The sequence below is a fragment of the Gopherus flavomarginatus genome, chromosome 3 (assembly GCF_025201925.1).
Source record: "Gopherus flavomarginatus isolate rGopFla2 chromosome 3, rGopFla2.mat.asm, whole genome shotgun sequence".
NCBI lineage: Eukaryota > Metazoa > Chordata > Testudines > Testudinidae > Gopherus > Gopherus flavomarginatus.
The window spans coordinates 287,546,710-287,570,033 of NC_066619.1; the positions used below are offsets into that span (position 1 = coordinate 287,546,710).

The following is a 23,324-nucleotide window of genomic DNA, read 5'->3' on the forward strand; positions in this document are numbered from 1 at the left end:
ACCCCGCCCTGCGCACAGCACTCAGACCCCCACTCCACCCCGCCCTGCGCACAGCACTCAGACCCCCACTCCGCCCCGCCCCGCCCACAGCACCCAGACCTCCACCCCATCCTGCCCAGTGCTGTCCAGACCCCCACTCCGCCCCGCCCCCAGCACCCCGGGAGCTCGCCCCGCCCCCGCTCAGTCTCCCTCCCCCTCCCATGCAGAGGGGCCCTGCCAGCCCCGCCTGCTGGGAACAGCCAGCAGAGGGCGGACTGTAAGAATTAGTGCCCAAGAGAGTTGCCCGGTGGTTCCATTGGCTGGCCCCCTTGTCAGTCACGCTTACAGTGGCTAGTGTCTGGTTTCCATTGGTCACAGCTCATATCAGTAATAACTTGGTGTGGATCTCTTCTTCCATTGGGCAGATACCTGTTAAATTCCGCCCAGAAGGCGGGTTTCCAACCTCCATTGGTTTTCGTATCTATCAGTCTCTCACCGAGAGCGAAATCAGCCCTGCCTTTGGCCAGACCTGCTGGCAGTCAGTCACTGAGAGGCGGGAAGGCGATCTCCATTGGCCAAGCCTCCTGTCAGTCATTGTAGGGGCCGGGTCTCGGTCTCTTTGTCTCCTGTTGTTGGGCGTGAGGGCGCAGGTAGGTCGCCGATGATTGGCTGATGCGGGCGGGGGCAGCGGCGCGGATTGGCGGCTGGCCGCAGCTCGGGAGCGGATTGGCCGAAGCGGCAGCGGGGGGCGGGCGTCGCGGCCCGGGCGTGATGGCGGCGGCGGCGGCGGCGGCCGGGGCGGAGGAGACGGGCCGGGCGGCCGCGATGGAGGCGGCGGCCTCGGGGCCGGGGGAGCGGCGGCTGCTGCGGGCGGGGGCCGGGGCGGCGGCGCGGGGGCGGGGCCGCGGGGGGCTGTAGGCGGCGCCATGGAGCGGCCCGGGGGCTCCGAGGGGGCCTGGGCCGCGCTGCTGGGCCGGCAGCAGCAGCAGGTACCGCGGGCCGGGCCGGGCGGGGCTCCCCGGGCGCTGCCGCTGTTCACCCCCCGCCCCGACCTCCGCCCCCCGCCCCCCGGGTCCGCACGAGCCCCCCCGCCCCTATCCCGACCTCCGCCCCCCCCCCGGGTCCGCACGAGCCCCCCCCGCCTCTATCCCGACCTCCGCCCCCCCCCCGGGTCCGCACGAGCCCCCCCCGCCCCCCCGGGTCCGCACGAGCCCCCGCCCCGACCTCCGCCCCCCCCCGGGTCCGCACGAGCCCCCCCCCGCCTCTATCCCGACCTCCGCCCCCCCCCCGGGTCCGCACGAGCCCCCCCCCGCCCCTATCCCGACCTCCCCCCCCCGGGTCCGCACGAGCCCCCCCCGTCTCCGCCCCCGGTCAGCACGAGTCCCTTCGCCCTCCCCAGGGTCCGCACGAGCCCCACCTCCGTCCCGGCCTCCGCGCCCCCCCCTCCGGGTCCGCACGAGCTCCGCCCCCGTATCAGCCTCTGCCGTCCCCAGGTCCGCACAAGCCCCCCCCGCGGCTCCCCCCCGGGTCCGCACGAGCCCCCGGCCGCAGCGCGCGGTTCCGTGTGTGCAGTGCGGACCAGCCGGGGCTGGGGGCTGATCTCTCGTGTCCCGCAGCACGTGCAGCGATGGGATCGGGGGACCCCTGTGCGGTGCCAGCCCGTCTGCCAGGAGACATTGGCTGCCCTGGCAGGGTTTGCCCCAGTGCGGCTTCCCCAGCAAACCTTTCCTAGTGTAGACAGGACTGGAGCGACATCCAGCCCAGCGAGTGAGGGGCGTCTGTGCGGGGTCTTGCCCGTTTCAGAGAACGCCCCTGGCTCCACTCAGCGTTTGAATCCAGCCTGGGAACCCCTGGTGCCTCCTCGCTGGCGCTCTGGGTCTGTTTCGCTGTGATTGAGTCCTGACTGACCTAAGCCAAACCACAATAACCCCGATTTAAAGCAAAATAGAGCATTCACACAGGGCAGTGCACTGGCTGGACCGAACCGTTTACAATCACACCTGTCCAAATGGTGCAGCTTTCCCATGACAGGGCCTATATCGCTGTAACATCACACTCCAAATCCAACTGGAGCAGGTCTGCGTAGCCAAGGTCTCGGGCCTTGGAGCAGACTCCTCACATGGAAGGGAGGGAGGCAGCCGTGACCCTGGCCTAGGGACAGCCCCCCTGAGGGGGTTGATGAGAGAGGCTCGGTGGGGACCTTGGAGGCCAGGTGCCTGTGAAGGGAGAGTGCCTGGCTGTGGAGAGCAGGTGCTGCAGTGGCTGGGATCCCTTTAGCCGGATAGGGGCACTTCACCCTCAGTGGCAGCTGGTGCTGAAGCAGGTTGTTGCTAAGCAGCAGCCCTGGCTCCATAGGGAAGTGTGTGCGCGTTGGGGGTGAGGGCCCGGCGGGGCGGGTTCACCTGCGTCAGCCTGACCCCTCTGTGCACTTACAGGGCTTGGCCTGGCCCTGCCCGTACTTGCATGAGGCGTCTCCACCAGAGGCTCCGTGGATGCCCGGCCTTTGTCCTGGAGCGCTGCTGGGGGGCATCGTGTGGCTAGGAGACTCTCAGCCATTGCAGTGGGGCAGGGAGCGCAGCAGGGTCTGCGTGGGGCTCATTCAGCCTGCTGCCAACCAACCTGCAACACAGGGGGCTCCCGGGCTACCCTGCAGACATCCTGGCAGGGCTGTGCCCCTAATGGGGTGCCGGTGCGGTGGGAGGGCAACACACACTGTGGGAAGAGGACTGGGGGGGTGGCTGTGGAGTGTCATGCCAGGTCCTCTCCCTGCAGGCTCGGGAATACTGCCCAGGGGTGAAGAACCAGCCCTATGTGTGTGAGACGGGCCACTGCTGCGGAGAGACTGGATGCTGCACCTACTACTACGAGCTCTGGTGTGAGTGGGGAGGAGGTGACGCAGCACTAGGCTGCCGAGGTCTTGGGGCCAGCACCTGCCTCTCGGGGATCCTTATTGCCATGGGAGGAGCTCTCAGCCTCTCCTGGCAGGGGGAGCTCCCAGCTGCTCCAGCCCTGGCCTAATCCAGCAGGGGGTGCTGGTGGGGACAGGGCAGGGGCACTGATTGGGGGGAGTTCCCGGCTGCTCCAGTCCCAGCCTCTTCCAGCAGGGGGTGCTGTGGGGCGGGGCTGTTCTGGGGGCTCCTGGAGAAGGGTTGTTCTCAAGTGTTCTCCTGTCTGCAGGGTTCTGGCTCCTTTGGACCATCCTCATCCTCTTCAGCTGCTGCTGCGCCTACCGGCACCGCCGCGCCAAACTGCGTCTGCAGCAGCAACAGCGGCAGCGTGAGATAAATCTCATCGCCTACCACGGTGCCTGCAACTACCCCACCTCCATGATGGATCTCAGTGAGTGTTGCACAGCCTCTCTCCCTCCGATTCCCGTCCTCAGCACAGCTCAGGCGGTCTGGCCACGTGTGCATGGCGCTGGCCCCCCCTCCCCAGGCAGGCTCTCAGATCCGGGAGCTGGAAAGCCAGCCTAGGTCTTACCCCGCTGTTGCTGGAAAGTCGTGCATGGGACCAGATCCCTCCCTGCCTTGGTCTGAGGCTGCATCCTCACCAGCTCAGGTGTAAGATCTGTGGCGTGGCTCTGGGCCCCACGGGACGGTCAGCCTGGGAAGCACAGTGAGGGCAGGGTGGCAGGCAGGGCTGTGTCTGGGGCAGGGGGCAATGCCAGGAGCACGCAGCTGGGGGACTGACAGGAGGGGCAGCTCCAGAGGCCTGGAGGTGAGCGGGGCTCGGAGGTGAGCGGGGCTCACAGGGTGGGAAGCAAGTGGGGTTGCCAGGGAGGGGGCTGTGGTTGTGGCTGGCCCCCTTCGGGTTTCCAGGTGACTCTCTCTCTCTCTCTCTTCCCCCCCTCCAGGGATGCTGGCTTCCTTTAAGCTGCCCGCCTATGAGGAAGTGGCTCATCATCCCAGTACCCCTCCTCCCCCCTACAGCACCATCCTGGCCCAGCTGGGTGGGCCGCATAGCCGCCTGGGCTCCAGTCCCCTGACCCTGTCTCCCAGCTCAGAGAATTTCACCAGCTGCTCTTGCGAGTCGAGCTGCCTCACCTCCCCCAGCAGCACGTCACTGTCGGTGCAGATCACAGATGAGACGGAGCGCAGCCAGGCCAGCACGCCCAGCGAGGAAGGCGGCAGCAGCAGCACGGGCACTGGCACCAGCTGGGAGCTGCCCGAGGAGCCAGCCCCCTGCGAGGCCCCACCCAAGCAGACCCTCTTCTCCTCCAACGTGGATTTCTTCGAGGCCGACTACCACCGCTGCTCAGACATCGAGGAGGAAGAGGAGGAGGGCGTGGGGGAGGAGGAGTGCGCGGCCCAGGGGGACAGCAGTGAGCACTTCCGGCACCGGCGCCTGACGGGCGATTCAGGCATTGAGGTGGGGCGCTGCCAGGAGGAGGAGGGTGGGGAGGACAGCGAGGAGGAGACGCACCTGCTCAGCAAGGTGGGGCCTGAGTCCCCCCAGCTATCGGAGCGCAAGAGCCTCTGTGGGCCCCAGAGCGACGGGGGCAGTGAGGAGCCCGGCTCGCCTGTCCTGCCTGTCTGAGCCAAGCTGGGTGCTGCCCCAGACAGCAGCTCCCCGCGTCCTGCCCTGTGACCCCAGCTCCCTTCCCCTGCCCGGCACCTCCAGGGCTCTGGAGCGGCCCTTCCCATCAGCCCCCACCTCTGTGCTGCTGGCCGAGGGGCAGAGGTCCCTGTCCTATGCCTTACCCTGGCAGGCTGCCTGGGAATCCTGCCCGGTGGGGTGGGGTGTGTAGAACTGCGTGGGGCTGAGAGGCAGCACCCTGGCTTCTTCCTGCCCCACATGCTGGGCAGCTGCCTCTCAGCCCTTCCCTCTCCTGAGTGCTTGTACCTGGGAGCACTGGGGCTCTGTGCTGCCCAGCATGGGCTTTCCCCTCTGGCGGGCAGGACAGCAGGCAGCTCCTGGCTGCAGCAATGGGAGGGGCTCCTACCCAAACCCCTCCTGGCCCAGGGCCCTGCCTCCAGCTCTGCTTCTGCCCTGTGTGCTGGGTCGGGGACAGTTTGCAGCGGCGCCATGTGGCTGATTGACCCCTCCCTGGGGTGTGGACTCTTGGCATGGAGCCCCCAGGGAGAGCGTGCCCAAGGGGGGCTGTCACCCCAGACTGACTCTCTGTAGACGATGTGTGTCCCTCACTCTGCGTGCTACTGTCATTTGTTGGGTACCATGCATAGCGCTGTCTGGCCGGGGGCCATGCCCCCGGCTGGGTCCTTCCCCTCCCCGTAGAGTTCCCACTGGGACTGGGTTTCGGTGGAATTGCACGAATCAGATTATTCCTGCCCAGTGCCCCCTCCCTCACCCAAGGGGCTTCTCTGGGAGAGTGGGGGGTGGCTGGCCTGGGGCAGCTAGCAGACCTTCCCCGTGGCACCCTGGTGCTTGGAGTGGGTGGGGGCTGCCTGGGTGAGAGACGTGGCCTCTGCTCCCAGGGGGCAGGACAGTTCTCATTATTAAAGAGATGTGGAATTACAGCCTGTGAGTGTTTGTGTGGGGGGGAGGAAAGAGAGGCAAACCCACATCTTGCTGCTTGGGCTCTTAGCTGTGGGGGGGGGGGGGGGAAGAAGAGGCATACCCTGCTGCTTGGGTTGTCAGGTGGGTGGGTGGTAGGGGGAGAGCAGGGCACCTCTGCGGGGTGGGGGGTCCAGCTACCAGTGGGAAATGGGGACTGCAGGCAGCCTGCTCCTCACAGCTGCCTGGGCTCAAGCTTTGGCCCAGCCTGGAGAGGGGATGGAAGCTGCTGGGTTCCCCCCCCCCCCCAGAGCAGGCTGCCTGGTACATGGTGGAGCAGCACCACAGACCCCTGCCATGGCCTGGGATTGTGATGGGGGCTGCAGGAGAGGCACCTCCAGGGGAAAGGGCTGTGGCCAGCAGCCCCCCTCAGCTCCAGGCAGTGTGGTCTGCCAGGCCCCAGTGCCCACTGGGAGCTGTACCCCTCTACATGACAGGCTCCTCCCCCAGTGCCCCATGGCTGGCTGTGCCCACCTCCTCCCAGGCTGCTGAGTCCCAAAGATGGCAGCAGCCAGCAGAGGGTAGAGCTACTCAGCTTTATTCTTTAAAAGAATTAGAGAACCCCCCCCCCCACATTCTTATGAAAACACCTGAGAAAGACGAACAGGGGCAAAGGCCTGGGCAGTGCGGGGTATCCCTGTAATGCAGCAAGGCCACTGCTCCACTCAGCCCCCACCCCGAACGGTGGCTGCGGGGTCCCAACTACCAGGGTTAGACTAAGAGGTGGGGGTGCTCCTGGCCCCTAATACTCCTCGGCCATCATGAGCACCACCAGGGCAGACCAGCCCGTGAAGGGGTAGCAGCCCCGGCCCTGGCCTGTCATGTCACTGTACTGCTCCCACAGGTAGCCGCTCGCCACGTACTGGCGGTACAGGTTGGCAATGAGGTTGGCGCGCAGCTCCTGGTAGAGCGCCGCTGCCTGCTGCTGGTAGGGCCCCTCCAGGCTGGCGTAATGGTGCAGCGCCCGCACCGCCAGGTAGTTCATGTTGATCCAGATGGGGCCCCTCCAGTAGGGGGGGTCGTGCTCCGTGTTGTGTTTCATGTAGAGGGGGCTGGTGCGGGCGAGCGAGCGCAGGCCGTACGGGCTCCAGAGCTTCTCTTCGCTGCGCATGTCCCCCAGGATGCTGCCCAGGCGGGGCGAGTCGGGCCGCAGCAGCTGCAGCAGGAAGGGGAAGAGGCTGACATAGCCCAGGGCCCCCACGAACTGCAGCTTGGGGGGCTTGCGGACCACCCGCACCAGGCGCGGAGCAGGGAGCTGGTGGTGGGGCTGCCCCGGCCCCACAGCCACCTTCTGGCGCTCCAGCCCCACGGCCTGGCTGTGGTTGCCGTAGTCGGCGAACATGCTCAGCTGCTTGGCCCAGTGCTGCTCCTCTAGCAGGGCGTTGTCACTCAGCGCCTGCTGCATGTGCCGGTACTCAGCAGCCGGCTCGCCCAGCCGCTCGGCCACCTGGGCCATGACTCCCGAGGCCAGGGCCATCCAGCAGCGCAGGTCCAGGTGGCGCTCGGCCGGCGAGGGGTGTGAGGCGCGAGGGTAGTCGTCCAGCCCGGAGGTCAGCGTCTTGGGGTTGAGGAAGAGGTCGGTGTCCTGGTCCCGGCCCCGCCAGCGGAAGGTGTAGGGCAGCGGCCCCACCTGTGTGGTGTTGTACCACTCGTACCACGTGCGCAGGCGGGGGAAGAGCCTCCGCAGGTAGGACAGCTCTGTGGGGCCCTGGCCCGGCTCCCGCAGCAGCTGCTGCAGCACCAGGAACAAGGTGGGCGGGTTGGCAGCCTCGTTGTGCTGCAGGATGAATTCAGGAGGCACCTTGGCTCGCGCCTCGTCGTCCAGGATCTGCTCCCGCGGGATCCAGCCCTCCACGTTCATCAGGTCCAGCCAGTGGGCGATGACCTCGCGGCTCAGGGCTGGGTCCCAGCGCGCCAGCAGCAGCTGGTGGAATCCCTCATCCCAGAGGAAGCCGCGGGGGAAGAAGGAGCGGGAGGGCACGGCGGTGAACAGGGGGCCCTCGGGGTAGGGCAGGGGGTGCTGGCTGTGCGCAGACTGCACGATGGAGTGCCCGTGGAAGTAGCCCATCCCACCCAGCATGTTGCTGAGGGCAGCCTTGGCAAAGCTCTGCTGCTGGGGCGAGAAGCCCTTGCGGGCCAGGGAGAAGGTCTCCTCGAAGCGCCGCTCGAAGGCGGCCACGTGCCTGGCCAGCTCCTCGCTCAGCACCGCCCCCACCAGCGAGCCGGGGCGGTCGGCAAAGCTGCCAGACTCAAAGGTCACCTCCACGCGGCAGGGCAGCGCCAGCGTCACCTGGTGCAGCAGCAGGTGGCTCTGGGGAGCTTGGTCCGGCTCCCCGGGCAGCGCCCGGTACGTGTCCACAGCAAAGTAGCGGCGGCTGGGCCCGCCTGGCGCAGCGTAAACAAAGCGGTTACTGAGGCTGCTCTTCACCACGTCTGTCAGGCGGTGCAGCCCCGGGCTCTTGGCATCCAGGTGGTTATAGCTGCAAGAGAGGAGGGGTCAGGCCAGGAGCCAGGAACACCCCACAGCCGGAGCTACTGCCCCACTCTCCACAGCGCCCCCTCCTGGGAAAGCCAGGCACTTCCCCCACAGCTAGGCTTCCCCCCTGCTTCGAGCCCCCGATACCTGGCATAGCCGAGGGCTTCCCCGCTCTCTGTGGTGGGCTTGTGGAAGGTGATGTTGAAATGACCAAGTTCCTCCGATGTCCCAGTCACAGACACCAACCGCGTGTTCTCCACGTGCGGCTGCAGCGTCCCCTGCCCGTCTGTGGCCACGTAGAAGAGCAGAGAGACGAGGGAGGTCTGGTCGCCCATGCTCTGCAAAGAGGGAGATGGACATTGGGCTTCACTCACCCTGCAGCTCTCTGTGCTGGAGCCTGCAGGACCCCCCTGCACAGCCACGGGGGGCAGCCCCCTGAGACCCTGGCAACCAAGGGATCCACCCACAGCAGGAAACACCCTGTGTTCCCTAGGGACAGAGACTGGGGCAGGAGAGGAACCACCACCAAACAGGGGCCGGGTGGTGCGATCCATCATGGGGCTCAAACGGGGGGTCCCCACTCCAGGGCCTGGCGCAGGCAAGGAGCCAGGACTCCTAGCTCTGGGAGGACACCCAGCCTGAGGGTGACAATAGAGACTTGGGGGAGGGGGGAGCCCGGGACTCGTGGGTTCCCTTCCCAGCTGTCACTGACCCTGGGCAGGGCCCTTCCTTCATTCCCGCGGCCCCACCTCCGGCCAGGCCGTGACCCGCCAGCTCCAGTCTCCACCGTGCTCCCCGCCCAGCCGCTTCACGAACTCGGTGCGCAGCGTGAGGCCGTGGTCGCGGATCTCCTGCACCCCAAAGTGCAGCCCGTCGTGCAGCAGCCAGCCATAGCCGGGCAGCCCGTCGCTCTGCTCGCACGTGTGGCGCAGCCGGGCCTCTGCCGCCGCCTGCCGCAGCCACATGAGGCCTGGGGAAGAGAGGGGGAGGCTGAGAGTGGACCGCGCTGGGGGAGCAGGGCCGTCCTTAGTCACAGGCAGAATAGGCAGCTGCCTAGGGCACCACTAGGTCTGGGGGCACCGCTCTGCCGGGAGCCTGGACAGATGGGAAGCAGTGGGGCATGTAAGAGCAGGGCTGTTGAGTCCTAGAGAGAGATGAATGCAGCACAGTCTGAGGGGGTGGGATTGGCTGCTGGGGTCTCTGGGAAGGGGTGGGGAAAGGAACTCACCTGTAGGGTGACCAGATGTCCTGATTTTATAGGGACAGTCCTGATTTTTGGGTCTCTCTCTTATACAGTCTCCTATTCCCTCCCCACCCCGTCCTGATTTTTCACACTTGCTGTCTGGTCACCCTAGGTGGGGGTAATTGGTACCTATATAAGACAATGCCCCAAATATCGGGACTGGCCCTATAAAATCAGGACATCTGGATCTGGCCACCCTAGCTGGGGAGCGCCTCTCCCGCAGGCTGGCAGCTGCCAGCGATCCATCTCATCCGGGGGGAGCTGCACAGGGCAGGATGAGCTGCTGTGGCTCCATGGGTGCCCCGTCCCTGAGATCAGATGCTGTGCTAACTTCACCATGGTCTGTTGGGCTGGCGGTGGAGCCCATTGGCGTGTGATCAGAGCTGAGGTTTTGCTGCTGTTGTTGCCACTCTGCACCCCAAGAGGTGGATTTTGGGGTTCTGCAGTTTTCCACCTATCTCCTCCTCTACTGCAGCTGTTGGACTAGCAACCTGGGGGGTAAGCCAAGCATGAAAGCAGTACTGTGCTGCCATTTAGACTGTCATTTAACAACTTTGTTTGCCAAATATTCTTGCTAACAATCCTGAATCCAATTTCAATTTTTTTTAAATCAATATCTTAGCCAAAAACAGAAAATTAAGTTGTTGACAATTATTAGTGACAGGTTTCGTTTGAGGCAGGGAGTGGGCCAGTTTTCATCAGAGAAACAAAAAATGTTGACTGACTTTCCTATAGCCTGTTACTCCTGATAAGAGCCTTCCAACAACTGTAATATGCTCATCTCCTTACTAGTGTATAAAGCAGGGGTCAGCAACCTACGGCACACGTGCCAAAGGTGGCACGCGAGCTGATTTTTGATGATGTGGCAGTGAGCTGAGTGGCTCAGCCTGCTGCTGCTCTGAGGTTCCGGCTGCTGCCCCATTGCCACATGGGGTCCCAGGTGCCAGCCCCCCTCAGCACCCGCTGCTGGCCTGGGGACCCCCAAGGAAACCCAGGCTGGCAGTGGGCTGAGCAGGCCAGCGGCTGATACCCTGGCTGAGCCACTCAACCCGCTGTCGGCCTGGGGTTCCATTCACTCAGCTGGTAGCGGGCTGAGCAGGAATAAATTCAACAAAATAGGAAAACAAGAGCAACTAATGACAAAGTGCAAGAACCTAGAGCAGTGGTCCCAAACCTTTTTCATCTGGCAGGCGCCAAATGAAGGACTGTGGCAGTGAACGAGCATCTGCTGAAATGCCGCCAAAATTTGGCAGCATTTCAGCAGCGACGCCTTTGGATGACGCTGCTTATTGGTGGCAAGTGGTGTCATCCAGAGGCGTCGCCGACAAAATGCCACCGAATTTTGGCAGCATTTTGGTGGATGCTCGTCCGCCAGCCAGTACGTGGGTGCACTGAGAGGCCCCTGCAGGCGCCATGGCACCTGCAGGCACCGCGTTGGGGACCCCTGACCTAGAGAGCCTCCTGAAACACGGCAATTGTTTTGATTTAAATGGACTTGAACTGTATGAAGAATTGAGTACACTGTCATCAGTGTTGCCACATGCAAAATGGATGGACATTGTACAGTTCACTCATATCCGCAAACTTGTTGACATATATCCTAATGGGTACGCTGCCACTCGTATTCTACTGACAATTCCTGTAACTGCAGCATCAGGAGAACGGAGTTTCTCAAAACTAAAGCTCATTAAAAACTATCTCCGCTCTACCATGAGTCAGGAACGCTTGGCTGGTCTTGCTATTCTTGCAGTCGAACAAGACATCACTTTGTTTTTGTCATACGATGACATTATAACTGTTTTTTTGCAGCCCAAAAAGCCAGAAAGGTTGCTTTTAATTAAAAACAAATCCTTGTTTCAAGACCTCTTCATAGAAGTTTCCAGTAAAACGCTGACAAATTACAAACATGATGTTATTTGCCTCATTCTGTCAAATCAGAACGTTTTCTGCAGTGCGGCCTCTTGAGCGCTAGTTACAGGTCACAGCCGGCATGTGGCACCTTCTCCAACAGTGTCAGCTGCTGTGTGTGTCGCTCCGAGCCAGTCAGGCTCAGGGGCGCCAGTTTAATCATCCCGCCTAGGGCACCATAAATCCTAAGGACGGCCCTGGGGGGAGCCCCCCGACCGCCCGTACCGGCCCCGCCCCGCCCCTACCTGCCACGGGCAGCCCCGCCCCCCGGCCCGGCCCCGCCTACCTACCACGGAACAGCCCCGCCCCCCGGCCCGGCCCGGCCCAGCCCAGCCCCTACCTGCCACGGAACAGCCCCGCCCCCCGGCCCGGCCCCGCCTACCTGCCACGGAACAGCCCCGCCCCCCGGCCCGGCCTGGCCCCGCCCCGCCCCTACCTGCCACGGGCAGCCCCGCCTCCCGGCCCGGCCCCGCCTACCTACCACGGAACAGCCCCGCCCCCCGGCCCGGCCCCCCCTACCTACCACGGAACAGCCCCGCCCCCCGGCCCGGCCCAGCCCCGCCCCTACCTGCCACGGGCAGCCCCGCCCCCCGGCCCGGCCCCGCCTACCTACCACGGAACAGCCCCGCCCCCCCGGCCCGGCCCCCCCTACCTACCACGGAACAGCCCCGCCCCCCGGCCCGGCCCGGCCCAGCCCCGCCCCTACCTGCCACGGCCCGGCCCCCCCTACCTGCCCCGGCCCGGCCCCGCCCCCCGGCCCGGCGTCCCCTACCTACCACGGAACAGCCCCGCCCCCCCGCCCCCCGGCCCAGCCCCGCCCCTACCTGCCACAGCCCCGCCCCCCTACCTACCACGGCACAGCCCCGCCCCCCCGGGCCCGGCCCCGCCCCGCCCCCCGGGCCGGCCCCCCCTACCTGCCACGGGCGGGCGCGCGCTGCGGGGCCGCATGCCGAAGTAGACGTGCGGGCGGTAGGAGCCCCAGAAGCGCTCGGGCGCGGCGCGGGGGCCGCTGCTGCCGGCGGGCAGGACGCGCGGCGCCGGGTGCGGGGTGACCACGCGGCGGCCCAGCCGCCAGCGCCCGTAGAGCCCGTAGGCCAGGCCGGCAGCGCCCAGCGCCAGCAGCGCCAAGGCCCAGGCCCAGGCCCAGGCCCGGCCCCGGCCTGGAGGAGCCCCGCGCTCCCGCCGCGCCGCCTGCGGGCCCCGCCCGCCCTTCTCCGGGCCGCGCCGCCTGCGCTCCCGGGCCATGGCCCCCGCCGCCCGAGACAGGGACCGCCGGCCCCGCCCCCCGCGCCTACGTCAGCCCGCCGGCCCCGCCCCCCAGCCGCCACAGCAGGACACCGGCCCCGGGCCCCGCCCCCAGCCTCCACAGCAGGACACCGGCCCCGCCCCCAGCCTCCACAGCAGGACATAGGCCCCGCCCCCAACCTCACGTCAGAACAGCTGCCCCGCCCCCCGCGCCCACGTCAGCCCGCCGGCCCCGCCCCCAGCCTCCACAGCAGGACACCGGCCCCGCCCCCAGCTCTACGTCAGCCCGGCGGCCCCGCCCCCAGCCTCCACAGCAGGACACCGGCCCCGCCCCCCGCCCACGTCAGCCCCCCCGCCTCTCCGAGACAGGGACCAGCTGCCCCGTCCCCTCACGTCAGAACGCCGAGCCCCGCCCCTGCCCGCCAGGTCCCGCCCCCAGCAGCTCTCCGAGCCCCAGCTCGTCACGTCAGCAAACCAGGCCACGCCCCCGCGCTCCCTCCTCCACCGACGCTCGCTAATGTCCCTCGCACGTCACCATCCTGAGGAGCGCGCGGCTGGAAGGGCCGGCATGCCCCGCGCGGTGCGCACCGGCCACCGTAGCCCGACTCTCGCGTGGCTGGGAGCCCGCCGCGCTGCACGCTGGGAGCTGTAGTCCGGGGCACAGGACACAGCCAGGCCCCGCTCCCAGCGAGCGGCTGAGCCCGACCTGATGGGCTGGCAGCAGGGCCCTGGGGGCCGCGCTGGGTGGGCTGCCCCCCCCCCCCCCCGGGGAAGAGAAACCCAGCGGACCAGCGGTTCCTTGGGACACATCTTTATTGTGGGGATGAGCAGCCCCGCCCCGCCCCGCCCGCCCCCAGCTGCTGCCTCCCTGCGCCAAGCCCAGCAGCGGGGACCGGGGCCACAGCCCCCTGCGGGCGCTGGAAGGCAGAGCTGGGGTAGCCCCCCCCCCCCGTCCCACCTTGCTCACGCGCTGGGGTTCACGGCCCCTGCCCTGGGAGATGAGGCCCAGCCCGTCACCTCCCCGAAATACCCCCAGCCACCCTAGGCCTACAGGCCCCCCAGCTCCAGACCCTTCAAATAGCTGCCCTTTGTCAGCTGGCCCTCTCAGGCCAGGCAGAACCCCCACTGCTGCAGCCCAGGGCAGCTCCACTGTCATGAGTCGTAGGGTGGCACAAGGCAGTGGATTGTGGGTAATACTCAGCCAATCCCCTTAGGGGCAGAGCTGAGCCTAGTCTCTGGGGCAGTGCTTATGTGGGTCCAGGGGGAGAGCAGGATCTCTGCCTAGAAGAGGAGCAGAGCTGAGATGTGGGGAGCTGGGTGTGGCCCCCTTACCTGTATCACTGCCCATGATGCAAGCTGATCAGTGTGACCCAGAATCCTTTGCTCTGGAGATTGTTCCTGGCCCTTGGCATAAGATACAAGGAAGCAGCTTGTCCTGTGTGGCCAGGTGCCCAGCCCAGGGGAGAGGCCTGGACATGTCTCTTGCAAGCCCCCAGCTCCGCTCCCGGGGCAGCGTAAGGACACACTGCCTTCCCCTAAGACAGGCTGGTTTTACCCAGCCCAGTCTGCAGTCCACGCCCTGGGGTGGGAAGGGGGGCGCCAGGGAGAATGCTGCAGATGGAGTTACAGCCAGGCCTGCGCCTCCAGGCCCCTTCAGCTGGACTGACGTGGGGTGACCTCAGTTGCTCCATTGTGGGGAAGGAAGGAATCCCAAAGCCCCCAAGCTGAGCTCCCCCCGCCCCCCTGGGGGTAGAGTGAGAAGCAAGCCCTTTCCTGCACTAGCCAGCATAAGAGACTGGGGCGAGGGAGAGAGGAAATGCCCCCTTCCTAACCCCACTGCATGGAGCCAAGCTGGGAACGGGGGGGGGCACAGACACAGCATGGTTGTTAAGACACAGCCCCACTAGGCGAGGGAGGGGCATCTTCCAGCTAGGGCTGCAGGGAGATGGAGGGGGCAAGAGTCCTGCAGCTGCGCCCAGCCCTCCCTTCCTGCTCCAGGGCAGCCCCAGCTGGGAGATCAGCCCACCAGCCCCCTCCCTGCTCCTGGACCCCACCTTACCTCCCCCACCTCCCCCCAAGATCCATCACAGCCTCTGCACCACCCCCTCTGGGGGCTGGGTGGTTCCCTGGCACCATTCCCAGTTGGAGACAGACAAGGAGGAACTCCAGAGCTGGGGGACATCAATCACCTCCAGGGGACTGTCGGGCTGGGGCGGATGAGATGGCCAGTTACTGCTTGATCTGCCCCCCATCACCCTCGCTCACAAATCGCTTCCGGCCCCTTGAAGAGAGGAAAGACAGGAATGTCAGTGAGCCAGACCCTAGACAGCCCAGCCCTGGGCTCTCCCTGCATACAGTTCTGCTGGTGCCCCTCACTCCCGACCCACAGCCCCTGCCAGCCCAACCCAGTCCCCTACAGCTCTGCCAGTGCCCCTCAATCCTGACCTGCAGTCCCTGCTACCTCAGCCCAGGATTCCTCACACAGCTCTGCCGGTGCCCCTCAATCCCAACCCACAGCTCTGCCGGTGCCCCTCACTCCCGCCCCACAGCTCTGCCATCTCAGCCCAGGGCTCCCCACACAGCTCTGCTGGTGCCCCTCAGTCCTGACCTGCAGACCCCAGCTATCCCAGCACTGGGCTTCCCCCCACCTCCAACCCACAAGCTCCTTCTATCCTAGCCCTGGGCTCCTCTGCAGTTCTACTGGTACTCCTCAGTCCTGACCCGTAGCCCCCCATGCTGCAGGTACCTGGCTGGGCAGGTGTCTCTCAGCTGCTTGGTGATAACTCCCTCCTCGAAGCAGAGATCCACCAGCCGCTCCAGGATACGGTGAGCAAGGGGCACATCCAGGCTGATGTCTCCAAGCTCGTCATAGACTCGCTGAAAGCCCTGGGGGGATCAGGAGAACTGGGATCAGAGCCAGGAATGCTGGGGCAGAGCAGGGAGGGGCCATGATGCCCCCAGGAGACCTCGCTTCCTGGGCTGGGAATGGCAGCCTGTGCTGCAGTCAATCCTAGAGGCTGAATCTGCTCCCACAAGGGCCTCCTCGCCCTCTGCGGCAGCCGGCCAGTCTGCCAAGACTTCACGGCTGGCACCCCCACCCTATTCATGGCACCAACCCAGCCCCTTGCTCCCCAGGCTCCTGTCCCAGCTCCGGCACTCACCCGGTTCATCTGGTCCAAGGTCACCAGGCCCGTCTCCCACAGCACTTTGAGCAGTTTTACCATCATGACGACAGGAGTCTCACCCGTGGACTCCAGCACCATCACTACAGCCTGCGAGGGTGGAGGAGGGGCATCAGCATGGGGTTTGCAGAACCAGCCACTGCTGGCATCACGGGCACACCCCAGGATCCAGGTAGCGAGCACAGCTCCCATGGCTGGGCTGCAGCAGCCACTGGGGGTGCCACGGGTACTGCCCCCGGCCAGCGCTGGTGATCACAGCGCAGCCCCAAACGGACACCCCAGGCCAGGCCTGCGCCCTACCTCATAGACCAGCTCATGATGGAAGTGAGGGACCTCCAGCTCCCGCAGGCAGTGCTCTGCCTCCGACACCTCCCCGGACAGCAGGTACTCGCGCAGCAGCAGGTTCATCTGTGGGGAGAGGTACTGAGGGCTCAGCACGGGGACGGGCAGGCGCCCGCCCAGGCCTCACCTAGCCCTGGGGCCCAGCCGGCCATCTGGGGGCGCGAGGCGCTCACCTCTCTGATGAGATGCTTCACGGGCCTCTGGCCACCCCCCACTCCCCACACGTTGTCCAACTGGTTCACGTCCCGCTTGATACGGAGCAGCACTGCGGCACGGTCCAGGGCAGCCCTGCAAGGAGCAGACAGTGAGGGGCAGGGGGGGCTCCTGGCTGGGGGCAGAGCAGACCAGGCTGGGGGCAGAGCAGCCCTGCAAGGAGCAGACAGTGAGAGGCAGGGGGCTCCTGGCTGGAGGCAGGGCAGCCCTGCAAGGAGCAGACAGTGAGAGGCAGGGGGCTCCTGGCTGGAGGCAGGGCAGCCCTGCAAGGAGCAGACAGTGAGGGGCAGGGGGCTCCTGGCTGGGGGCAGAGCAGACCAAGCTGGTGCCAGGGCAGCCCTGCAAGGAGCAGACTGTGAGGGGCAGGGGGCTCCTGGCTGGGGGCAGAGCAGACCGGGCTGGGGGCAGGGCAACCCTGCAAGGAGCAGACAGTGAAGGGCAGGGGCAGAGCAGACCAGGCTGGTGCCAGGGCAGGAGCACTCTGACCAAGGCAGTGGGGGGAGGGACTCTTACCGGGCGTGCTCACAGTCCACGCGCCCCTTGTAGCGGTCCAGGAAGTCCAGGGGCAGGGCATGGTCAGCCACGGCCCGGGCAATAAACTGGCCCAGCATCTGCAGAGGCACGAGCGTGTGGTCAGGGCGCAGACAGCAGGGCCTGGCACAGCACCTCCTCTGCCTGGCAGGGCCAGGTCCTAGAGCCCACACCCAACCCCAGCCAGCCCCCCATCACCATGGCATTCCCAGCCTAGCCCCACCCTCCCAAGGGCATACCCAGCTCCTTCCTTCCCATGCCTCGCCCCCCCCCGGGTATTCCCAGTCCTACCCCAGGCATTCCCCCCTCCCAGCTCCCCCCTCATGCCATTCCTGGCCCTGCCCCCCAGCCAGCTGCCCCCCTTGTCTCCCCAGCCCCACCCCCACCCCCCAGAGGTATTCCCACCCCCACCTGCGGAGCCTCAGGAGTGTCCAGTATAAGGTCAGGCAGGTCCTTGAGCATCTTGTCAAAGGCCCTGGCGATGTCCTCTGAGGTCATGACCTTGCCCACGAGGTCCGAGAGCAGGCGGGAGGTCAGCTCCCGGTGGCTGGCCTTGCCCTCCAGCGCCAGCGCCACAGCCAGTGAGGGGACGGCATGCTTCCTGCTGCCCAGGTTCAGCTCCCTCAGCAGCTCCTGTACCAGCACGGCACGTCAGCCCAGCCCCGCTCCGGCCTCCACCCTCGACCGCTCCCAGCCCACCCCCACGCCATCCTCTTCCTCTCTCAACGGCTCCCAGCGCCCTTCCCTGGTACTGCAGGGGCCCCCAGGCCTAGCCAGAGGGATGTGGCCCCTGAAACCCTCCCAGACCAAAAGCCCGCGGGGAGGGGCGGGGGGTTGACTCTCCAGACTCACCATCACCTCAAGGGTGTCCCCATGCTCAAAGTACTCAAGCACCATGGGGTGCACATTCTTCTCCAGCTCCCCCTCCTCCAGCTCCGGCGTCACTGTGGCATAGACCGTGTCGCCCTGTAGAGAGGGGCAGAGGGGCTCATGGCCAGCGGCACCCCCAGTGGGACAGGCCCCACCCACACGAGCACCAGTCCAGAGTGGCTGGCATGGCTGAGTGGGGGCAGGCAGGCAGGCCAGGGGCAGCAGTGGATGGGTGCTGAGGGCCGAGCTCTGTGACACTGGGCTCTGGGGGGAGGGAGGAAGGGGCCCGGGACTGTGCCACACTGCACTGCCCTTGGGAACGTACCTGAGATGACTCGTCGTAGTTGGGGTCCCGCGCGTCGGGCTCCTGGTACCCGTACACCAGGCCAGGTGCACCCCACACGCCCTTGCCCCCAGCGCCACCTGCAGGAGACACACTGGTTCAGCCACCCCCATGGCCCACAGCATCCCAGCTGGGCACCAACTCAGCTCTGCCTGCTACAGAAAACGGACTAGGGGGCTCTGGACAAGGGAAGTGCACTGCTCAGCACCCCCAGGCCAGGGCAGAGCTGGGCACCAGAGCAGCAGGCTCTCAGCCCAGGCATGACTATGTCACAAGTGTAGTGAGTTCAGTGGGGCCCAGCAAACCCACAGCACGTGGAAGGAGCGGCTCCCACCCAGCACAGGAAGAGCAGGGGACTGCGTGGGGATTGAGAGAGGTAGAGGGGAGGATCCCTGTGTCTTTGGGGCAGCGGGAGTGCTGGGGAGGGAGCAGGGGCTACACTGTGCCGGGTGGGGGGACTGGGGAGCTGCAGTGTGGGGCAGCAGTGAGCTAGGAGGGACTGCAGGCTGCACCGTGGGGCAGGGGTGTGCCCCAAGGCAGCATGAGGGGCCAGGGGGATGCGGGGAGGGAAGTGGGGAGGGGGCAGGGAGCCTGCACTGTGATGCAGGGGGGTGCCCCAAGGCAGCATGAGGGGCCAGGGGGAAGTGGGGAGGGGGCAGGGAGCCTGCACTGTGAGGCAGGGGGGTGCCCCAAGGCAGCAGGAGGGGCCAGGGGGATGCGGGGAGGGAAGTCGGGAGGGGGCAGGGAGCCTGCACTGTGAGGCAGGGGGGTGCCCCAAGGCAGCAGAAGGGGCCAGGGGGATGCGGGGAGGGAAGTGGGGGGGCAGGGAGCCTGCACTGTGAGGCAGGGGGGTGCCCCAAGGCAGCAGAGGGGCCAGGGGGATGCGGGGAAGGAAGTGGGGGGGCAGGGAGCCTGAACTGTGAGGCAGGGGGGTGCCCCAAGGCAGCAGGAGGGGCCAGGGGGATGCGGGGAGGGAAGTGGGGGGGCAGGGAGCCTGCACTGTGAGGCAGGGGGGTGCCCCAAGGCAGCAGGAGGGGCCAGGGGGATGCGGGGAGGGAAGTGGGGGGGCAGGGAGCCTGCACTGTGAGGCAGGGGGGTGCCCCAAGGCAGCAGGAGGGGCCAGGGGGATGCGGGGAGGGAAGTGGGGGGGCAGGGAGCCTGCACTGTGAGGCAGGGGGGTGCCCCAAGGCAGCAGGAGGGGCCAGGGGGATGCGGGGAGGGAAGTGGGGGGGCAGGGAGCCTGCACTGTGAGGCAGGGGGGTGCCCCAAGGCAGCAGGAGGGGCCAGGGGGATGCGGGGAGGGAAGTGGGGGGGCAGGGAGCCTGCACTGTGAGGCAGGGGGGTGCCCCAAGGCAGCAGAGGGGCCGGGGGCCTGCACTGGGCAGCTGCACCTCACCTTTCTTGGGGAGCCCACGGCCCTTGCCCATGCGTGACTTCCTGTCGTTGGTCTTGCCCTTGGGGCTGCTGGGGTCGGGGCTGGGCTCCCCCCCCTCGGGTGCTGGCTCCCGGGTGGAGTCCCGGGACGAGGTGCGCCGCAGGCGCTGCTTGGCCTTGGCCTTGAGCCGGGCTTCGTGCAGGGCCTTCTCCTGTGGGGTCCAGGGGCGGGACCCGTCGCCATCCATCAGCTCCTCCTCCAGAGTCTCGTCCTCTGAGCCTGCCTGGCCCGTGGCCTGCAAGGCACGGTGGTGTCAGAGCCGCCCCGTGGACTCCCCACGCCCGCTCCCCAGAGCCCCGCTGGGAGGCAGAGGAGCCAGGGGCTGCCCCACAGAGCCCTTCCTATGCACACCCACCCCGAGTCCAGTCCCGGCCTTGCCCAGCAAGGGGCGCTCTAGGGAGCAGCTGGCTGTGACTTCACACAGCTCCACACAACCTCCCACACCAGGGGGAAGTGGAAGAGCCAAGGCCCAACCGCAAATGTCACGCCAAGCAGGGGAGCAGCCTGGGGCCTTGCCGGCAGGCTGGAGGGCAGCTGAGGAGCTGGCCCATTCCTCGCCCCCAGGGATGCAGCCAGCTCCAGGACCGGTCTGTGCCCTCAACCTCACTATGGGGGGTAGCACCCTCCTGCTGCACCCCCAGGCTGAGGGCAGAGTCGCTCAGACAGGCCCGGCTCCTGGCATCCCAGGCCATGTGAACGGCCGAGGTCGCCGCTGGGAGAGAATACGGAGAATCGGGCTAGAGCCAGGCAGGACCGGGCAAGCCCCACCACTGCCCCCGACTCCCAATCCACAGCCCTCCGGGCTCCCGATACCCACAGCCCCGCCAGTGCCCCTCACTCCCAACCCACAGCCCCCTGGGCTCCCCAACCCCCACCAGTGCCCCCCACTCCTGACCTGCAGCCCCCTGGGCTCCCCAACCCCCACCAGTGCCCCCCACTCCTGACCTGCAGCCCCCCGGGCTCCCCAACCTCCACCAGTGCCCCCCACTCCCAACCCACAGCCCCCTGGGCTCCCCAACCCCTGCCAGTGCCCCCCACTCCCGACCCACAGCCCCCTGGGCTCCCCAACCCATAGCCCCACCAGTGCCCCCCACTCCCGACCCGCAGCCCCCCGGGCTCCCCAACCTCCACCAGTGCCCCCCACTCCCAACCCACAGCCCCCTGGGCTCCCCAACCCCTGCCAGTGCCCCCCACTCCCGACCCACAGCCCCCTGGGCTCCCAAACCCACAACCTCTAGTGCCCAGCACTCCCGACCCACAGCCCCCTGGGCTCCCCAACCCCCACCAGTGCCCCCCACTCCCGACCCGCAGCTCCGAGGGCTCCCCAGCCCCCGCCAGTGCCCCCAGGACGGACAGAAGCACAGGGGGAGCTCGTGCCCCGTGGCGCTCGGCCCAGCGCACATGGTGACATGGCAGAAGATGCCCGGGGGGCACTGGGGGCCGGGAATGGAGCCACGGGGGGGGGCAGGGCCGGCATGGCCAGCAGGAACTGGCGAGGAGCAGATTGGGGGGGGTTTAGGGGGGCTCGAGCAGGGATGGGGGGGCTCGGGAGGTGACTGAGGGTCACAGGGGCAGGCACAGGGGGGTTGGAAGGAGATTGGGGGGCAGGCGGGGACTGGGGGGACTCGGGAGGGGATTGGGGGCGGGGGCAGACTCGCGAGGGGGCCAGGGGGGCTCGGGAGGAGATTGGTGGCGGGGCCGGGGGGGCTCGGGAGGAGATTAGGGGGAGGGGCCGGGGGGGCTCGGGAGGGTGCGGGGCCGGGGGGGCTCGGGAGATTGGGGGGAGGGGCCGAGGGGGCGGGGCCGGGGGGGCTCGGGAGGAGATTAGGGGGAGGGGCCGGGGGGGCTCGGGAGGGTGCGGGGCCGGGGGGGCTCGGGAGATTGGGGGGAGGGGCCGAGGGGGCGGGGCCGGGGGGGCTCGAGAGGAGATTAGGGGGAGGGGCCGGGGGGGCTCGCGAGGGGGCGGGGCCGGGGGGCTCGGGAGGAGATTGGGGGCGGGGCCGGGGGGGCTCGCGAGGGGGCGGGGCCGGGGGGCTCGGGAGGAGATTGGGGGGAGGGGCCGGGGGGGCTCGCGAGGGGGCGGGGCCGGGGGGCTCGGGAGGAGATTGGGGGCGGGGCCGGGGGGGCTCGCGCGGTACTTGCCGGGGCGGGGGCGGCCGAGCCGCGGGCGGGGCTAACCGAACCCGACATGGCCGCAGGTGGCAGCTCCGAGCCGGGCGCGATCCCGACCCCGATCCCGATCCCGAAGCTCCACTGCGCCTCGCTGCTCCGCGCGCCCGCCCCTTGCGGAAGTGACGCACTCGGGGGGCGAGGACGCCAAACAACTCCTGGCAGCCGCAGAGCCCAGGCCGGCCCCGCCCCCAGCCGCGCGCCCAATGCCCCGCCCACGCCAGCGGGGACGCGGGGGGCGGGGCCGATGCACGGACCAATGGGCGCTCTGCACCTCCCCCTAACCGCCCCCGGAGCAACGGCACCACAACCCCCGGACTGACCCATGGCTGGGGGGGGGAGGGAGCGGACTGACCCAGGACTCCCGGGGGGGGGGGAGGGAGCGGACTGACCCAGGACTCCCGGGGGGGGGGAGGGAGCGGACTGACCCATGGCTGGGGGGGGGGAGCGGACTGACCCAGGACTCCCGGGGGGGGGGCAGGGAGCGGACTGACCCATGGCTCGGGGGGGAGGGAGGGAGCGGACTGACCCATGGATCTGGGAAGGGGATGGGGCAAGGACTGGGCTCAGTCATGGTTCTTCTGGGGACCCCACCAGCCCAGGCAGTGGGTGGGGGGTGAGACCCCAATATCACACCCCAGTGCTCTCTCTTGTGCCCAACCCCCGTGGTCCTTGCACTGACCAGGGTTGTCTTGGAAGGGGGCAGCCAGAGTGACAGATCTGGGTGAGGAGTGCGCTAACTGTCCGTCACGTGGGCAAAATTAAGGGGCAATTAAATGCCCTGTTGTGTTGTGAGAGCTGAAAGAAAGGAAAGCCACTACGCAAGGTACTGGCAAGGCCAGACCCAGAGGTAAGCCCTGCGGCTGATGGAATTTCCTGGGAACTGATTGCCACACGGGCTGGTGCAGCTCTTCTGTCTGGGTGTGAGAAAGCCCAGAGAAAGGAGCAGGCAGCGAGAGAAGCAGTGGTGGCCATGGCCTGGAGAGGGAGGCTCAGGGCTGGCAGGAGGGGCAGACATGGGACTAGTAAGGGAACTACCTGCGTGCTTCTGCTGTGTCCAGGGAACCAGGACCTAGTGTGGTGTTTGTAAATGAACTGGATTGTGCCACAGCAATACCGGCTGACTTGAATCAGCCCTTTCTCCCCATGATGGAAACTGCCTGCAAGGCCCCCGCTGTCAGCTAAAGCCCACCACTCACACAGAGGGGCAAGAACACTGCAGGCCCCATGCTGGGAGAGTTGGAGGAGGTAGGGGACAGGGAGACCAGAGGGCTGGAGGCCACATCTGCCTTGGCCCCAACCTCTGGCTGACAGGGTGTGGGGGAAGTATGGCCCCAACTTCCAGCCACCTCAGGGGGCAAAGGAGACCCCGGGGCTCTGCCTAGGAACCTGCGGCTGCTCCCTCCCTTGCTGTGGGCCTCTCCACCAGTGCAATGGGCCGATGGCCCCATGGCTGGGCTGCCCCTTGGCTCTCTCTGCAATTCACCGTGGTGAAGGTAATATAATATATGGAGATATACCTATCTCCTAGAACTGGAAGGGATGTGCCGGAGCCAGAGGGAGCTGGGACCCCTGATGGAGGCTGGGCATGGGGCTTGGCTGGATGACAAGGGAGCAGTGGCCTAAGAACCCTTCCTCAGAGACAAAGGAATAGGGGGCATGGCAAACCCTTGGGGGACCAACCCACCACAGGGGGGAGCTCAGGCCTTGCCCAGCCCCAAGCTGAAAGGAGGCTGCTGAGCTCAGCTCTGGGATTCCTTTGTAAGCGCTTCTGTGCCTGCCAGCCCCTCCTCCATCACCCTGCCCCAGTTCCTATGCCCGGCTTCCCCCATCCTACACCACCACCTTTCTGCTTCCCCGCCACCCCTCACTGT

The 23,324-nt window shown here is 66.9% G+C and overlaps 3 protein-coding genes across 6 annotated transcripts; 1 reads left to right on the forward strand and 2 right to left on the reverse strand.

Moving 5' to 3' along the window:
• Nucleotides 1-858: 858 nt before the first annotated feature.
• WBP1 (WW domain binding protein 1) lies at nucleotides 859-4,723 on the forward strand. The gene is made up of 4 exons (XM_050944934.1): nucleotides 859-968; nucleotides 2,752-2,854; nucleotides 3,157-3,318; nucleotides 3,833-4,723. The coding sequence occupies exons 1-4, from the start codon at nucleotides 906-908 to the stop codon at nucleotides 4,513-4,515; spliced, it is 1,011 nt and encodes a 336-aa protein (XP_050800891.1). The 5' UTR covers nucleotides 859-905; the 3' UTR covers nucleotides 4,516-4,723.
• Nucleotides 4,724-6,167: 1,444 nt separating this feature from the next.
• Nucleotides 6,168-12,600, reverse strand: MOGS (mannosyl-oligosaccharide glucosidase). 4 transcript variants are annotated; one of them, XM_050944901.1, is made up of 4 exons: nucleotides 12,583-12,600; nucleotides 8,719-8,939; nucleotides 8,117-8,307; nucleotides 6,168-7,973 (listed from the first exon to the last, which is right to left on the reverse strand). In XM_050944901.1, the coding sequence occupies exons 2-4, from the start codon at nucleotides 8,932-8,934 to the stop codon at nucleotides 6,236-6,238; spliced, it is 2,145 nt and encodes a 714-aa protein (XP_050800858.1). In that variant the 5' UTR covers nucleotides 8,935-8,939; nucleotides 12,583-12,600; the 3' UTR covers nucleotides 6,168-6,235. The 4 variants fall into 4 exon arrangements, with proteins under 4 accessions (XP_050800858.1, XP_050800857.1, XP_050800860.1 ...); XM_050944900.1 differs by lacking the exon at nucleotides 12,583-12,600 and adding an exon at nucleotides 12,416-12,433; XM_050944903.1 differs by lacking the exon at nucleotides 12,583-12,600 and adding an exon at nucleotides 12,035-12,224.
• Nucleotides 12,601-13,487: 887 nt separating this feature from the next.
• On the reverse strand, nucleotides 13,488-20,060 carry LOC127047058 (programmed cell death protein 4-like). The gene is made up of 10 exons (XM_050944926.1): nucleotides 19,243-20,060; nucleotides 17,829-17,926; nucleotides 17,486-17,599; nucleotides 17,045-17,266; nucleotides 16,616-16,713; nucleotides 16,063-16,177; nucleotides 15,848-15,955; nucleotides 15,527-15,637; nucleotides 15,112-15,251; nucleotides 13,488-14,646 (listed from the first exon to the last, which is right to left on the reverse strand). The coding sequence occupies exons 1-10, from the start codon at nucleotides 19,466-19,468 to the stop codon at nucleotides 14,595-14,597; spliced, it is 1,284 nt and encodes a 427-aa protein (XP_050800883.1). The 5' UTR covers nucleotides 19,469-20,060; the 3' UTR covers nucleotides 13,488-14,594.
• Between the last annotated feature and the right edge of the window lie 3,264 nt (nucleotides 20,061-23,324).

Excerpts from the sequence above, each read along its gene's own strand:
- WBP1 (XM_050944934.1), top strand. The coding sequence starts at position 906 with ATGGAGCGGCCCGGGGGCTCCGAGGGGGCCTGGGCCGCGCTGCTGGGC. Across the intron at positions 969-2,751 it reads TGGGCCGGCAGCAGCAGCAG|GCTCGGGAATACTGCCCAGG; the intron begins GTACCGCGGGCC and ends CTCTCCCTGCAG. Across the intron at positions 2,855-3,156 it reads CTACTACTACGAGCTCTGGT|GGTTCTGGCTCCTTTGGACC; the intron begins GTGAGTGGGGAG and ends TCCTGTCTGCAG.
- MOGS (XM_050944903.1), bottom strand. The coding sequence starts at position 12,068 with ATGCGGCCCCGCAGCGCGCGCCCGCCCGTGGCAG. Across the intron at positions 8,940-12,034 it reads CGCGCGCCCGCCCGTGGCAG|GCCTCATGTGGCTGCGGCAG; the intron begins GTAGGGGGGGCC and ends TCTCTTCCCCAG. Across the intron at positions 7,974-8,116 it reads GAAGCCCTCGGCTATGCCAG|CTATAACCACCTGGATGCCA; the intron begins GTATCGGGGGCT and ends CCTCTCTTGCAG.
- LOC127047058 (XM_050944926.1), bottom strand. The coding sequence starts at position 19,468 with ATGGATGGCGACGGGTCCCGCCCCTGGACCCCACAGGAGAAGGCCCTG. Across the intron at positions 17,927-19,242 it reads CCGTGGGCTCCCCAAGAAAG|GTGGCGCTGGGGGCAAGGGC; the intron begins GTGAGGTGCAGC and ends TGTCTCCTGCAG. Across the intron at positions 17,600-17,828 it reads ACTACGACGAGTCATCTCAG|GGCGACACGGTCTATGCCAC; the intron begins GTACGTTCCCAA and ends CCCTCTCTACAG.